Genomic DNA, 14863 nt, shown 5'->3' with positions numbered 1-14863 from the left:
TTTTATAACAACGTTCCCTCGAATGCATGTCGCATGCAAATGCACTTTTACTTTAAAAAATATGCCTTTTATGAAACCATATGATTTTTTATAGAAAGACCATGCATGTAATATATGTATAATTTGCATTATTCTTTTGATGACTTTATGTGTAATTATGCCTAGTTTGGATGTTGTGAGTAGTTATCACCATGTGTGCATGGCCCATGCACACATGGGTTATATGAGTGGGAAAAATAAAGTTTTATGCGATGCTAAAGGATGTTATTTGGTTATGGTATAGACTCGTTGTGAAGTTGTCATTTTTTCTTTGTTTGGACCTGAGGTAAGGAAGTTAGATATAAATTTTGGTTGACTATTCTATGTATGGTAAGATTGCACTATATGGATAAGAATGTTATGTATGATGATATTTTGTGATATGAATGGTAAATTTCTAATGTTGATATGACTGGTTTGTATGCCTTTGAATGATGTATGATATGAAATGGTTGTTAGCATGATGAACACGACACAATAATAAGGGGGTTACTAAGGATGTGAAGACGTAACCCGAGTTACTAAGGATATGAAGACGTAGCTCAAAGGGCGGACGCGTCGAGGTTATTCAAGGACCAGAGATCCTGTTTACCTTAAGAGGTGACATGGACAAGTTAGCGAGCCATGTTCACAAGGATATGATGTTTATGTTATGATGATTATGATGATGATGACTTTTTTACATTATGCCAATGTTGTGATGGTTATGTTTATGTTTACGATAATGATGCTATTATGATAATGATGCTCTTACGATAATGATGCTATGATGTGTGACAATGTATGAATGTGAATATATTTTGTTGTGATTTACTTGTGTGTTGTTTGTACTTCCTTACTAGGCTTTTAGCTCATCCCCTTACTTCCCTTTTAGGTAGCAAATAGGTTTCTCTATGGCACACGTGGTGATGTGGGGAGTTCTATCGTCATGGTGTGTATGGCGTGGGGGCATCCTAGGATGAGAAATGATCAGTTTAAACGCCATTTTTTTCCCTAAAATAATGTTATGTTTATTTTAACATTCTAAACTTATCAGTGGAACTTGAACCTTGGTTATTTTTAAGAACTTTGCATGAAAACTATTATTTTTCTTTTTAAACTATTGGGCCAAACTTGCATGTTTTAGCAAGGCCCCACTAGGATTTTATAATAAGGGGCTTTTCTCCTATCAATTCATGAGTATGCGAATGTTTTATAAAGAACTAGATTAGGGTGTTTTACAGTTGGCTATTTTTATTTTGTTCAATGGTTTTTTTTTAGTTCTGGGAAAGATAAACAAGTTCTTCGTGAATATTTAGATGTTGTTGATAGTGGTTGTTATGATTATGCATGGGGTAAGGCTTGCTTCGAACAGACAATTCGCTCTTTGAAGGGAAAATTAGTTAGTTGGTACAATACTCTTTATCATTTAGATAAAAAAAAAGGTGGATCCATTTTATAGGATCCTAGGTTGCCCACATGTTTTTCAAGTGTGGTTTTATGAGTGTTGTCAGCATAGGAATGAGAAGTATTGCAAATTTGTTACTGGTGGTATTCCTAGGATTCTTAACTGGACTTGCTTTACTACTCCTACCTTCACGCTGTTGAAGACTACAATTTTTTACATTCCAGCGAAGACGATACATTTTATTTTTTGTTGTTTAGTTGTTATTATATGTTTTTTTTGTTGTTTTCTAATTTTTGTTTTTTCCATTATTTTTATAGTTGAAGTTGCAGAATCTAAAACCAACTGATAATGAGTGTTCTATTTTAAAATTGGAGGGCTTTGATTTCAACACTGATGTTAATGATCGTGGGGAAAGACAAGATTGATTTTGTCTCTAATTTGGATGCTAGGTTTCATTCTGAGTCTAAACTGGAAAGTGGGGATGATGACATGGCAACAACTTGCCCTCAGGTTGAATTTTGAGTGGATGATGAAATAAAGGCTAAGATTGACATAATTGTGTCTAATCAACAAACAATATCTTCTGACTTATTAAGTTTGAAGGGTTTTGTTGAATCCCAATTTATTTTAGTGTTTGCTGCATTGTCTGACATGCAAACAAAGTTTAATCATGTTTTTGCTGATTCTTTTATTAAGGTATTTTTGTGTTGTTATTGTGTTGATGACACATTTTTGTTTTGTTCTCCATTAATCCCTTGTGTTGTTTTGCTGTTGCGATTGGTGATGTAGGAGAAAGATGTTGATTTAGATGATGAAAATGAGAATGAAGAAGAAGAAGAAGAAGATGATGATGATGATGATGATGATGATTGTTGCGAGGAATATGAAGAAGATGATGAGGAGACAAAAGACCAGTTTGATGATAATACAAAAAAGGAAATTGACAAAAGACCAGTTTGATGATAATACAAAAAAGGAAATTGAGTATGAAGATGGAGATGATGGGGAGGGCAAGAAAGAGAAAAATGTTGATGATAGTGATGGAAGTGATAGTGATGGAAGTGATAGTGATGACAACAATGTGGATGATGTCAAAGAAGTGGTTGGTGAAGATAATACTTATGTTAATACCAATTAAGTTGAGGTATCAAGCAAGGAAGTTCATGATGATATTGTTGAACATGTGTGTTTTTTTTTTTTGTTAGTTATAGTTTTCAATTCTTATGTTTAAATCTTTTTTATGATTTTTGTTATGTGTTATGTAGACTATTGGTGACAAGGAGCATGATTCAAATTTTGATAACTTAAATGAGGTTGATGTTGAAAATTTTGTTATGTCTAGGTTAGATGCTGTCTCACAGATTGTTGTACATTTTTTTCTATGTTTTTTCATGTTGTTGTTTAGTTGTTTTAGTTACTTTAGTTACCGAAGTTTAGTTGTTAACATGTTGTTGTCTTGTTGCACCCAAGTTGCTCCACTGTTGATGTTGACATGTCCAATGTTGTGTAACCTAGAAAGGAGACCGAAGTTACTGATGGTGAAGCTGTTGCAGCAACTAATGTGGGTTTGTGTTTTCATGTTGTTGTTTTACTGATTTCAAGTTGTTTGTAATTGTAAACTTTTATATGTTGCATTTTTTTGTACCGTTGATTCTAAGTTGTCTTGAGGATGGTGTTGAGAATGAAGCTACTGCAGATGTTGGGAAGATGATTGTGAAGCCTGGAGTAGCTTTAAAGTCTCCATTCATGAATGAATTTGGGTCTTCTAGTTCTCTTGAAGCTGGACAACAATTTTCTATGGTTAGTTATGTCAAAGGATTGTGCCCACTGGATGACAATATTTGGCAGGGTCCTAATATTGATCATGAGCATGATTTTGACAATTGGCTTGTTGAGGGGCGTAATAAGAAGCCCATGTATGTTATTTAGGTTTATTTTTGTTATTATTTTTGTATTTAATTATTTTTTAATGTCATTTCAATATTGTTTGTTTCTTCTTAATTGTTGTAGGAAGAACAAAATTTATGGAAGGAGTAAGAATATTATTAATCCGACTTTTTGAACTTGGAGTGGATGATGTAGATAACAAGATGTGGTTTCACAATCTTGTTCATTGTGGTGAATTTCTATCTGATTCGGTTAGCATTTTTTATATATGTTTTGATGTTGTTTGTTGTTTTAATATTTTTTTATGTTCCTATGTTTTTATGTTATTGTTCTATGTTTGGTTTCTCAGCATATGAATGTCATTTTTTATTACATGTGAAAGAAATGCAAGTATGCATCTGCACCTAAGGTTTCCTTCACAACAACAGATTGCTTCTTTCATGAAAGAATAACTTCTTTATATGAATGTCATGTCAAGAATGGTAATGACAATTCTATTGTGAGTCTTAAGCATGTGGTTGCTTAGTTTATTAAAGGTAATATGAACATGTGTGGGTTGTCATGGGTTGATGTTGACTATGTGTTATTTCCAATCAATATGAAAGATGAGAGTCATTGGATTCGTGGTCGTTTAAATATTAAGGGGAGGTGTATTTACATGTACAACTCTTTGAGGACTGGGAGGTATGAAAGTGGAGCAATGAAGGCTATTGAGCCATATTCTGTTTTGTTGCCTATTTTTTTTTATCCACTTGATTTTTACAAGCTTAGGAATGACCCTAATCAAACTTCTAAGGATCCAAAAGCTCCTTTTGAAGTTGTAAATGTTGATGGCCTGCCTGCTCAAGAGGATAAGTATGAAACTTTTTTTATATTTGTATTTGTGTTTTTTTTTTCTAGTTGTTTTTGCTTACAAGTTTATAATTTTGATGCTTCTTTTCAGTTGGTTTGCAGTGATTGTGGCATTTTTTTTGCCTCTTTCGCTGAGTATTTTATTGATGGCAAGGATATTCCATCAAGCAATTTCTGTGTTGAAGACCATCGTGCTAGGTTAGCTGGGTTGTTTTATTAATACTGCAAAATGAAAGAAGAAGAAAACATTGTTAGTCAGTCTGAAGCTCCAAAAAAGGCTAAGGGGAAGGAGAAGGGTTTGGTGGTCAAATAGTGATTTTTGCGTTTGGCCTGGCATCAACATTATGACAACTACAATGAAACTGAAAAACAACTGGCAAATTTTATCTTATTTTGGATTATAGACTTTATTTTTATGTTTATTTTAGTTTTTTTATGTGACAATACTGGATTTCTTATTAATGTTTATGTGGTTTACGTTGTTTTTTATGATGTGTTTTATATCAATGTTTGTGTAATTTTTTTATGTTTGGAAAACTTTGTAGCAACACACAATCCATGTAATATATATATATATATAGTTGAAAAATTAAAATAATACATTAAATGTTATATCAATATAACAACAACCCAACGTAAACTGTTTAATAATTAATATTTTTCTCAAGTTGTACAATATATATTTGTCCTATTAAAATTTTAAAGATATATATTTTTCCATCAACATATAACAAGAACTTAATCAAATATTATGTTTTTGTATGGTAAAATAAATGTTATTACAACCCAAAAGCAACTTCATCAGTATTCTGTATAACAGTAATACATGCCTTAAAGAATTGAGTATTTTCCAATTCAGTATTTAAAGAAATTAAATGAATGTTTTTTTAAAAAAAAAAATCAAATGATCCAATAAAATGTAATGTTGTTCTAGCGTTGTTTTCATATGTTTATTGGCTTGTTTCAGCATGTCTTCCTATTATGACCTCTTTACCCACATCTACTGCACTTGTTTTGCTTTTTAGTTTCCCGAGCAGCTCTGATACTTCTTTTCTTTGGTCTCCCTACTTTCACTCTTGCATCTAGAGGTAATACTATTATTTCTTTTACATAGTTTGGTACATCCCAAGTGCGTTGGTTTCCTACTGGGTATACTGTTGCTTCATATACTTGTAGCCATGTTTTTGTTGTGTAGTAATCTGAGTAGTAAACGTAAGGGTCTAGGTGCATCTCCTTCAGCACAGCAAGAGCATGCCCACATGGCATCTCATCCATTTGAAATCTATTGCATGTGCATGTTTGATCTTTGAGGTTTACAATCCATGATTTTTCTTCTTTAACCACCTCAAATAGATATTCATTTGATGGTTTTACCTGTATTTCAATACGAAAGTTTTGTTAATTAACTTCAAGAAAAATGTTTAATGCATGTAAGGGAAACACTATAAAAATGGTAGAGCAACTAGAGAAATTCTTCAAGATGTAAAAAATTGTATACAAAAAAAAGAAAAACTTACTGTAAGTCTCAACGAGTATATGTAATTTTTGGTCATTTTCTCCTTAGTAGTTGGTGTCAATTTTGTGAATGTATTTTGTGCATTTTTTCTATTTATGTATGTCCATTCTTGGAGTAATCCATGTAAGAATTCTAAATGTGTTGTTATTGACAACTCTCGAGCAACTAAATTTGCTGCGTTCAGTGATTCTTCAATGTTTGATGTCATTGTGGAGTACCTATTGTTTGTTGAGTGGAACCTTGACCATCTGTGATATCAAACTTTTTGCAAATAAGGACGAATGCGCTTATCCAAACTGTCATGTTCCTTCATATGATATTCAAATTTTGCCTCAGTGTATGTTGTTGCTGCCCCAATGAATGGTTCCATGTATTTATTTGCATGTTTCTTGTATGTTGATTTCAGGTTGCTTAGCAGATGGAACATGCAAAATCCATGAGTGATTTTTGAGTATATTTTTTTTGTTGCTGTGATGATGCTTTTGTGTCGATCTGAGATGATACACATGTTTTCTCTAACGCCATAAGCCTATCTTAGTTGTGAAAAAAACCATTCCCAAGAAGAATCATTCTCAGAATCAGCAATACAAAAAGCTAGTGGAAATATTTTACCTCATGCATCTTGTGCACCGGCAGAAGCAAAGTCCCCCCGTATGTTGCCTTTAGGAAAGTGCCATTAACAACTATTATAGGTTTGCATTTGTTCTAGCCTTGCAATGATGCATTCAATGCCATGAATATGAACAACAAACTGTTGTCTTCAGCTGTTTTGAAGTCCACCACTGACCTAGGATTTTTCTTTTGCAACATATGCAAGTAACTTGGAATCAGAGTATAGGATTTATTTGGTTTTCCTCTTAAATTGTTCATAGCGTTCTCTTTACTTCTCCAAGCTTTCATATAATTCATTTTGATCCCATATCTATCATTCAAATCACCTCTGATGTCTGCTGGTGTGCATGTTGTTTTGATGTTGATGAACTTTTTCTTTATACACTCTCCAATTAATTTTGATGTTGCTTGGCGTTGATCGCTGAATCGTATTTCCAGGGAGCATGTGTGTATTTTGTAGTACTTCTTGATGATAACGGCTGTGTGTTTCCATTCCTAGATGCTCTTAGGTACCACTTGCAATTTTCATCCAAACGCACAATAGAGTACTCTCTTGTGCATGATTTTTGTACCTTGTATTGGAAGTGATTTATAATTGCGAAGTAGCTGAGAACTATAATGAACCAATTTCCTAATAAGGTTTAGGACCTTGATTAGGAGGCCGGAAGGGTCATAATTGATTTATTATTCCATTAAATGATTATATGCATGATTATGTGAATTATATTATTATATGATGATAGATGCATGCATATGGGTCCACTTTTCATTATAAGGGAATTTTGGTAATTTGGCCCATTGAGGGCATATTTGTATATTTTCATGCATATTGGTAAATTATGAGTAAGACCACATCATAATGTAGATTTTTTCGAGCCATTCGGCATTAGACGATCTTTGAATGCAAGTTATCAGTTTGATCATAACGGGGTTAATTTTGGGGCTCGGGGTGAGTCTTGGGGTAATTTGAGGATTAGTACATTACTGTGAATTAAAGGGTAATGGGATATGATTTATTAGCATTTGCGAATATTGAGAGTAATAGGAATTGGAGGGTGTTAATTATGATTAACGAGATAGACGAAGAAACGATAGTTTTACCCTTGGTAGCCTTAAAAGGACTTTAAATGACCTAAGGGCATTTTGATCTTTTGACCTAAAGGATATATATCAGTTAGAAAGCTGTAGAAAGCTAACCAAAACAAAGCATTGTTTTTCTTCTCCTGATCATCTTCTTCTCTTCTTTTTCTCTTTGAATTTTTGAGCTCCATTTGAGGAACCAAGCTAGGGAGTTGAGCCTTGATGGTCTAGGGTTATGTTCTACCATTGAAGAGGGTGTGATTCTGAGCTTGAGGTAAGTTTCTAGCCATTGAAACTCTGGTTTTCTGCTCTATTTTCATTTGGTTTTTAGTTGAGATTTTGAGTTTGATAGTTGAGAAATGATGGGAGTTTTTGGCAAAGGTTGATTAGATTTTGATGCCTAGGACTTGTAGAGTGGATATTTGGGTTCATTTGGGAGTTTGAATGAAGTTTGGGATCAATTTTTGAAGCTTGGAATTGGAAAACTCGAAGGAGGAAGAACCAGGGCTAGTTCAGCTTGGTCCTAGTGGTAACGTCCTAGATAACCAAGACCGTTACACTGTGTGTTTGAAATAGTGTGAGACTTGCTAATCAAGTCATTTGGTTAAAAGTGTGAATCTAACGATACAAACAGGTTAGGTTTAAAAGATTTTGGTTTTAAACGAATAATTTTCATTAAAATACATGTTGGGTACATGGGATCCCAAATCAAGGTTTAAATAACGTAATTACAAAATTTCCAAAGCTTGTAAATAACCAAGCCACTCTAATGGAAAAATACACGTTTTAGGTTCTCGTTCCTATACAATTCCTCGATTGTGGCAGCCGAGTAGCTGACAATGTACACCTCGCCCCTAGAGCTCTCCAACCCATGGTCAACTTGCATTACCCTTGCCTTACCTGCACCACGTAGAACCTGTGAGCCAAGGCCCATCAAGAAAACATAACATTTAAAACACAATCACTAATAATATCCAATTATTTCACAAGACATAACCAACTACTCAACAGTACACAACATTCACCCATTCAACGATAATATTCAACAAGCTAACAATCTGCTATTCAACTAACCAACATGTCATAATCATCATAATAATTGCACTCAAATCACAAGATAGTTAGGCCTGAAAACTTAGGTCTCACCCTCTGTTTAACCCACTGACTATGGCCCGCTTAAACCAAGCACAGTGCATAATAAGTTGTCTTCGGCTACAAGTGGCCGAGCCGCACCCTGTGCGCAAGTGTAAACATCGGCACTCTTAGGCCGCACGTTTACTATTTACATGGCATGATACCATCCATTTACAATTCACATGGCATAATACCATCCTCTTTAAAGAGCATACAAAATAGGGAACCCTTAGTCCCAATATAAATTCCACAACCGGGTAATTTTCTTACCTTTAATTTCAAGTGCTTTAATTAGGAAAGACGACCCCCGAGCATGATCCTACCCCGAGCCCAAGCGTACACCTAGTCACAATCATGATAAAGGATTCCATTAATATTTGAGTAAAGGTTTCCGGGTATAGCTCTAACTTCCGGGTCATCCAATTCCACCAAACACAGTGGTGGAATCAATCCCGAGCACCCTATGTTAGGTTTCCACGCTTAAAACCCCCATTTAGCAAAAAATGCCCTTTTGAGTTGCGGCCCTAAAATCTGGCACCGCGGCCCACCCCCAAAAACTGAGGCTAAGCCTCTTTGATCATAGACACGCGCAGCGGCCCTGCCATGTGGCGCCGCGGCGCTCCCTTGCCGCTGAGCCTCCCTAGCTCTTCCTTGCTCTGTAGGGCCGCGGCACTCTAGAACAGAACCGCGGCCCAGCCCCGCGAACCCAGAAAAACCACCATTTTTAATATTCAAACCTCACCCAAATCCACCCTAGACCATCCCAATAACATAATTCAATTATCACAACTCTCTAACATGCTTCCAGCAGCAAAACCCACCAGAAATCTAGTCTAGAAACCCATCAAAACAACATTTCAATCTTTTGAACCCAAACACTTAAGAACACTCAAACCAGCCATGAAAACACTAGAATTCAAACATTAAATCATAATTTCTAACTTACCTTAATTACAGAACAAATCTCCCAAGCTATTTATGGGCTAACTCCCAAGTTCCTAGCTTTAATTCAATCTTCAATTTCAAAACCCACAAATCTCTTATAATTCACCAAAATCACAAAATTCTAACCACCATACATAAAACTTACAGCTTACCTTAGTTTCTAGTTAGTTCCCTAGCTTCCACTGAGTTAATCCTCCAAATGCTCAGCCCAAACCACTGAATTCCAGCCAAATCCCCTTTGTTTTCAGAAGTTTTCCTTAAGAGTGAAAGAGAGAGAGAGAAGGGTCGGTTTAGCTTTTGTTCCACTGCTTTCTAAAATTTACTTAGTCTATCCTTAGGTACTTAAGTCAATCCCAAGGCTCGAGGTACCGAAAACGTCCCCGAGGGCAAAATTGTAAAATTCCCCAGTATTTCCACCTAGACTTCCTAACCTCTAATATATCTCCAATTATTTATTTCCAAACCCGATAGCTCAAATAGCCATCCAATACCTGAAATACCCCTTGACTTGCCTTAAAGTCAATTACCGGGTCCCGTTGTGACTTTCCCGCTACTTCCTCCCTAGGATCGTCTCGTAAGTAAACTATAAGCACATATATCCACATAATAATGTGGTCCTAACAGTTTATCACAAATAATCATGTTTATGCCCTAACGGGCCAAAATTACAATTATGCCCTTACAACCAAACAGGGCTCACATGCTTACCCATTACTCATAAACATGCATTTCACATAATCATGCATAACACACCATTAATTCACATAACTTCCAATTCTGCCCTCCCGACGCACTAATCAAGGCCCTTAAGCCTTATTAGTAATTTTGGGTCGTTACAACTATCCCCTCATACACTAATTTCGTCCTTGAAATTTACTTGAACACTTCAGACAATAAACCTCTTACCTCTACCAATAATTCCCAAGGTCCAACGCCTTTACTCTTAATCTTCAATAATACTCAAGTGTGCGTAACAATCTTGTTCCAAAAGATCTTGTCTGATAGCTATACTTTCTTTAACTTTTACTTATACATCAAATCTGTAGAAACTCCAGAGCCTGCTTAGTTTACAACAATTGCATCATTGACTTATTCTTGCTACCAGAAATACTAATGAGTCATCACCCCTACCAGGGTGAGCTCAGCTTCTAGGCCCCCGGCCTAAACCTTGGTACAACCTCAGAATTCCGGTTGAATCGGGAGTCAGAACTCCCCTTTCTTTTCCAAAACAACAAACTTTCCCTTGTCTGCACTCACTTGGAGAGATACAAATCTCTCATCCTGGAACTTTGTATTCCAAGTTAACAATTTACAAGTTCCTATGTCCTTTCAGATAGGCAGATACTCCTTACTTAAGGATTCCAACAACCCCTTTGGTCTTTCCCTGAACCAATACTAAGTTGTAGTATCCACTGTCTTTCACTTCTCTACTTTATATGGCACTCCTTGCTTTTTATCTTACCATATCCTACGCCGTGTCACCTTAGCTGTACTCCAGCATCCATCACCGTGACTGTTTCATCAAAGAGTATACTTCCCTTAACATCCCAGGTGTTTGCACATTCAACGCCTAATCCCTTAACATAACTGTTAATCCCTCAGATTGTTATCCTACTACAATCAACCAGTAATTCCAGATTCCCACTCGGTTCTCTTCGTTCTCTGATCCCTTTTCAAAGCTTGGAAAAACTAATGGATCCCAACTTAGCATTAGAAATGCTCTACCCCATTACTAATTTATAGAAACCAAATTATGCTAACTCATTCAGCTGAGTTACAACTTTCCCTTGTTAAATCACCTTATTTATAGTTCAATGTGGTCCATTCCTATGATCCACCACCATATCACTTTATCTCTCAATATTCAAGCACACTAAATTCTATCACCCGCTCAAACTTTTTGGTACAACATACCCTAGGGGGTGGAACAATATCCATTTAGAATTCCTATCTCCACGCCAAATTTCCATCGGATCATTCATTCGATCCTTGTACCTTAACTCGTATTACATTCATAGGGTTCTTCCCCATCAGCACAAAACCAACACTCATGATCCCATTATCCGATGGAATATATACCTGTTCATCACCACTCACTGATGCCATACCAATCTCAATTGTTACCTTGTCATTCCACTCCATTGAAATCTATGGCATTCTTTTTAACTAACACACACTCCCCAAGTAAGAGATCCGTCTCCAATTAGATTTTCTCCTCGTACAGTCGAGGATATCTAACACCAATCATCATCCATTACATTTCACTAAATCTTGGTCTCAACATTATCTTTCTTATAAATGACCAAACACTCATTACCTTACTCTATGCATACCCTGCCTACCTACCGCTTCCGGTATATCGACCATGTTCCCATTTTACCTTCCGCGAGACTTGATCCATCCTCACATCAGCTTGAGTCTGGGCGTGCCCAACTTGTGATGCACCCTCACAGTATCATATTCTTATCATAAGTTAGGTCCTTTATGCTATCCCTCTATACTCAACCATAATACGCATACTCCTGCATCACCAAGTGCTAATCAATTCTTACCCTGTCTTCCGAATTTTTTGATCTGACACTATCCATTCGGTCTAATCTTCAAGTTATACTGTTCCTCTAATTTCTGGTGTAGCTGTCTGCGAAGTTACTTATGTAGTAGATGACGCTCTTACCATTCTTGCTGTGCTTCCTGTCCCTCAGACGTTCTTCAGTAACTTCTTTGTGGCTTTAGATCAAATTTCTTCATACATGTCCCCTCTTCTTGTAGCTTCTTTTCTTGTAGCACTATTCTGAATACCCCTGGCGAAACCAAACTGATACTTCATGGAACCTTACCTGTGACCCTGCTTCCTTAGTACTAACATCTTCTGCGTAGTAGTGGTTCACTTTCCACTACTGACTGGAGAGTAGTCCAACATACCACCCATAAACCTGTAGAAGACTTGTCCATACCATGCTTATATTTTCTGCTTGAAGAAATTACCTGTGTGGCTGAAGCTTGGACCAGTTAAGAACCTTTATTACCAATTCATCACACCCTACCCGGTACAAGTGATAATTCCTTAAATGTCTCTTTCCTCGATCCCCAGCTGGTAATAACCAGATTGTAGATCAATTCTCGGAAACATTGTCCTGTCTTATAACTAAACATGTAAAACTCTTCACCCTTAACAAACGATACCGACAATTCCCACAATATGATGCTCTGTCTGATTTGAGGTCTAACTTCTTCAACTGCTTCAGTAGTTCTTTCTTTCAACCAGTACCGTCTTCCACAATGTTCCTGATATCAAACCTACTTGTAGCTCGACCTTGAAGCACACATAATCTTTCCTTGTATACCCATCTGAATTTCCTACTGATCATCTTAGTTTCCATTCAGTCCAATTGAAATACTCCAACCGATATCCCCTGCAATCCATAGTTGTCTCTTAACAGATTCACTCCCACTCTGGCCCATGTCGAGGCTTCTATATGACGAGCTCTATTGCTTTCACCACGAACCTCTTGATTACTTGTTTCCCAATTTCTCTTTTAGAAGTGTCTAATTCCTCCTCAACGAACACTAATACCTTCAGCCCGCACAGTACCCTTGAGGCACATTCTCAACATCGAACTCCCCTAGCTCGCTATATAACCAAATACATAAACTATTCCATCTACTTATCGTCTTCGAGGAACTAGCCTCGGACTTCTTCTATAGCAAAACATCCTAGTCTTCCATTTCCCTAACCATGGGAAATCCATCATAACATACCAAATCATTCATGTAGAAATCATGCCCTCACTCGATATTCTTCCAGGTGGCGTCCTCTACCTCAGGTGCATATCAAACAACTTCACTAGTCCCCGTCACCACCCTGACGACTACTCTCACAATCAAACCCCCTTCCTATTAGAAATTAAGTGCCACAGCACTGCTTGGGGTTTTCCTACCTCAATTACCAAAGGTCTATCCTTACAGAATTCCAACAATGGAAGTACTGTCTTTTGCATCTATTACCCCACGACATTCATGTTCTAACCTCATTCCCCAGATCATAACTATCATGGCCCTCATTTCTGCCTAAACACAAATGAAGATCTCATACATTGGAGCAACCATGATACTCTGACCCATACCAGAGTTTGACCCTCAACCGAGCCGACATTTCTAACTACCTCAACCCGTATCAACCTTCCAAAATGAGTTACCCAACTCACAAAATCATTGGTATACACTATCGTTACCTTATCCTTCCAAGTCAAGCTTATAATCCTATTAGTCTCCATAATTCAGACTATGCCTTTATAACCTCTTCTATCAAATCACCATCTGAGTTCTTTCCAACCCATCATGCCAATATCTCAGTCTGAATACCATTTCCTGGCATCCTTCTACCACAAGTACTTAACGCAATTCCTTATTTATGACCTCTCATCTTCATATACCCCAAGGAAGCTTTGCCCATCCAGTAACCAATTCTTAAACAAACCTGAATTTTCCTCATCAAACCAGAGGTCAACGCCCTTTTAGGCCTTCCATTTAATACTCTTTATCTGCTTGTATCCTTATATTAAACCCACACCGTTTACTCACATGCTAGCGAACATCTCTGCGACCTTCAGGGGCAAATGGAGGCTTCCAACCCCAACTATCATCTGCAACCCTCCTGTAAAACAATGCCCAGTCTACTTAACCATTCTGAACGCAAACAATTTGAATTCATTCTCCATTGCTGACCAAACTCCTTAGCCTTGAGGGTCACACCCCGAACCAAACCATATCCCGGTCCAAATAACCACAATATTCATGCACACATAAAGCATAATAAACATTAATTCACAATTCCACGCATTTAGCTACCCAATTTATTACTACCATGTTTATTCACACTATCATGCTTCCTACAAGCCAATAAACAAGCATAACATATAAATTCAATTCAGACAGTTAACCACATACAACCAGTATGCAAACCATTATCCACATATTCATTCACATGCAACAGCAATGCTGATTAGCACGCCTAAATCTCATCACACAATAGTCAAGTGTCAGGCCCTATCAGTTCTCATGCTCCCTATGGTCATACAACATAATACATTCATATTTTAGTCAAAAGCTTAAGCATGTAGTATCATATATTCAATTATAGAACCCTGAGTCAAGCTTGTCTTTAGCGGTGAGTGTACATGTCCAGCCTATCTCCAGGAACCCTTAAACCTAGGACGCTCTGATACCAAGTTATAACGCCCTGGATAACCAAGATCGTTACACCGTGTGTTTGAAATAGTGTGAGACTTGCTAATCAAGTCATTTGGTTAAAAGTGTGAATCTAACGATACAAACAGGTTAGGTTTAAAAGTTTTGGTTTTAAACGAATAATTTTCATTAAAATACATGTTGGGTACATGGGATCCCAAATC

The 14863-nt window shown here is 36.8% G+C and overlaps 1 protein-coding gene across 1 annotated transcript; it reads right to left on the bottom strand.

Moving 5' to 3' along the window:
• Positions 1 to 5155: 5155 nt before the first annotated feature.
• On the bottom strand, positions 5156 to 11594 carry LOC133825463 (uncharacterized). Its single transcript, XM_062258397.1, has 2 exons — positions 11448 to 11594; positions 5156 to 5539 (listed from the first exon to the last, which is right to left on the bottom strand). The coding sequence occupies exons 1-2, from the start codon at positions 11592 to 11594 to the stop codon at positions 5156 to 5158; spliced, it is 531 nt and encodes a 176-aa protein (XP_062114381.1).
• Between the last annotated feature and the right edge of the window lie 3269 nt (positions 11595 to 14863).

The sequence above is a fragment of the Humulus lupulus genome, chromosome 3, assembly GCF_963169125.1.
Source record: "Humulus lupulus chromosome 3, drHumLupu1.1, whole genome shotgun sequence".
Classification (NCBI taxonomy): Eukaryota; Viridiplantae; Streptophyta; class Magnoliopsida; order Rosales; family Cannabaceae; genus Humulus; species Humulus lupulus.
The sequence above is the reverse complement of the archived record's forward strand: the minus strand, read 5'-3'. Positions and strand labels throughout refer to the sequence as shown.

Excerpts from the sequence above, each read along its gene's own strand:
- LOC133825463 (XM_062258397.1), bottom strand. The coding sequence starts at position 11,594 with ATGGAGTGGAATGACAAGGTAACAATTGAGATTGGTATGGCATCAGTG. Across the intron at positions 5,540-11,447 it reads TGAATGTAATACGAGTTAAG|GTAAAACCATCAAATGAATA; the intron begins GTACAAGGATCG and ends ATTGAAATACAG.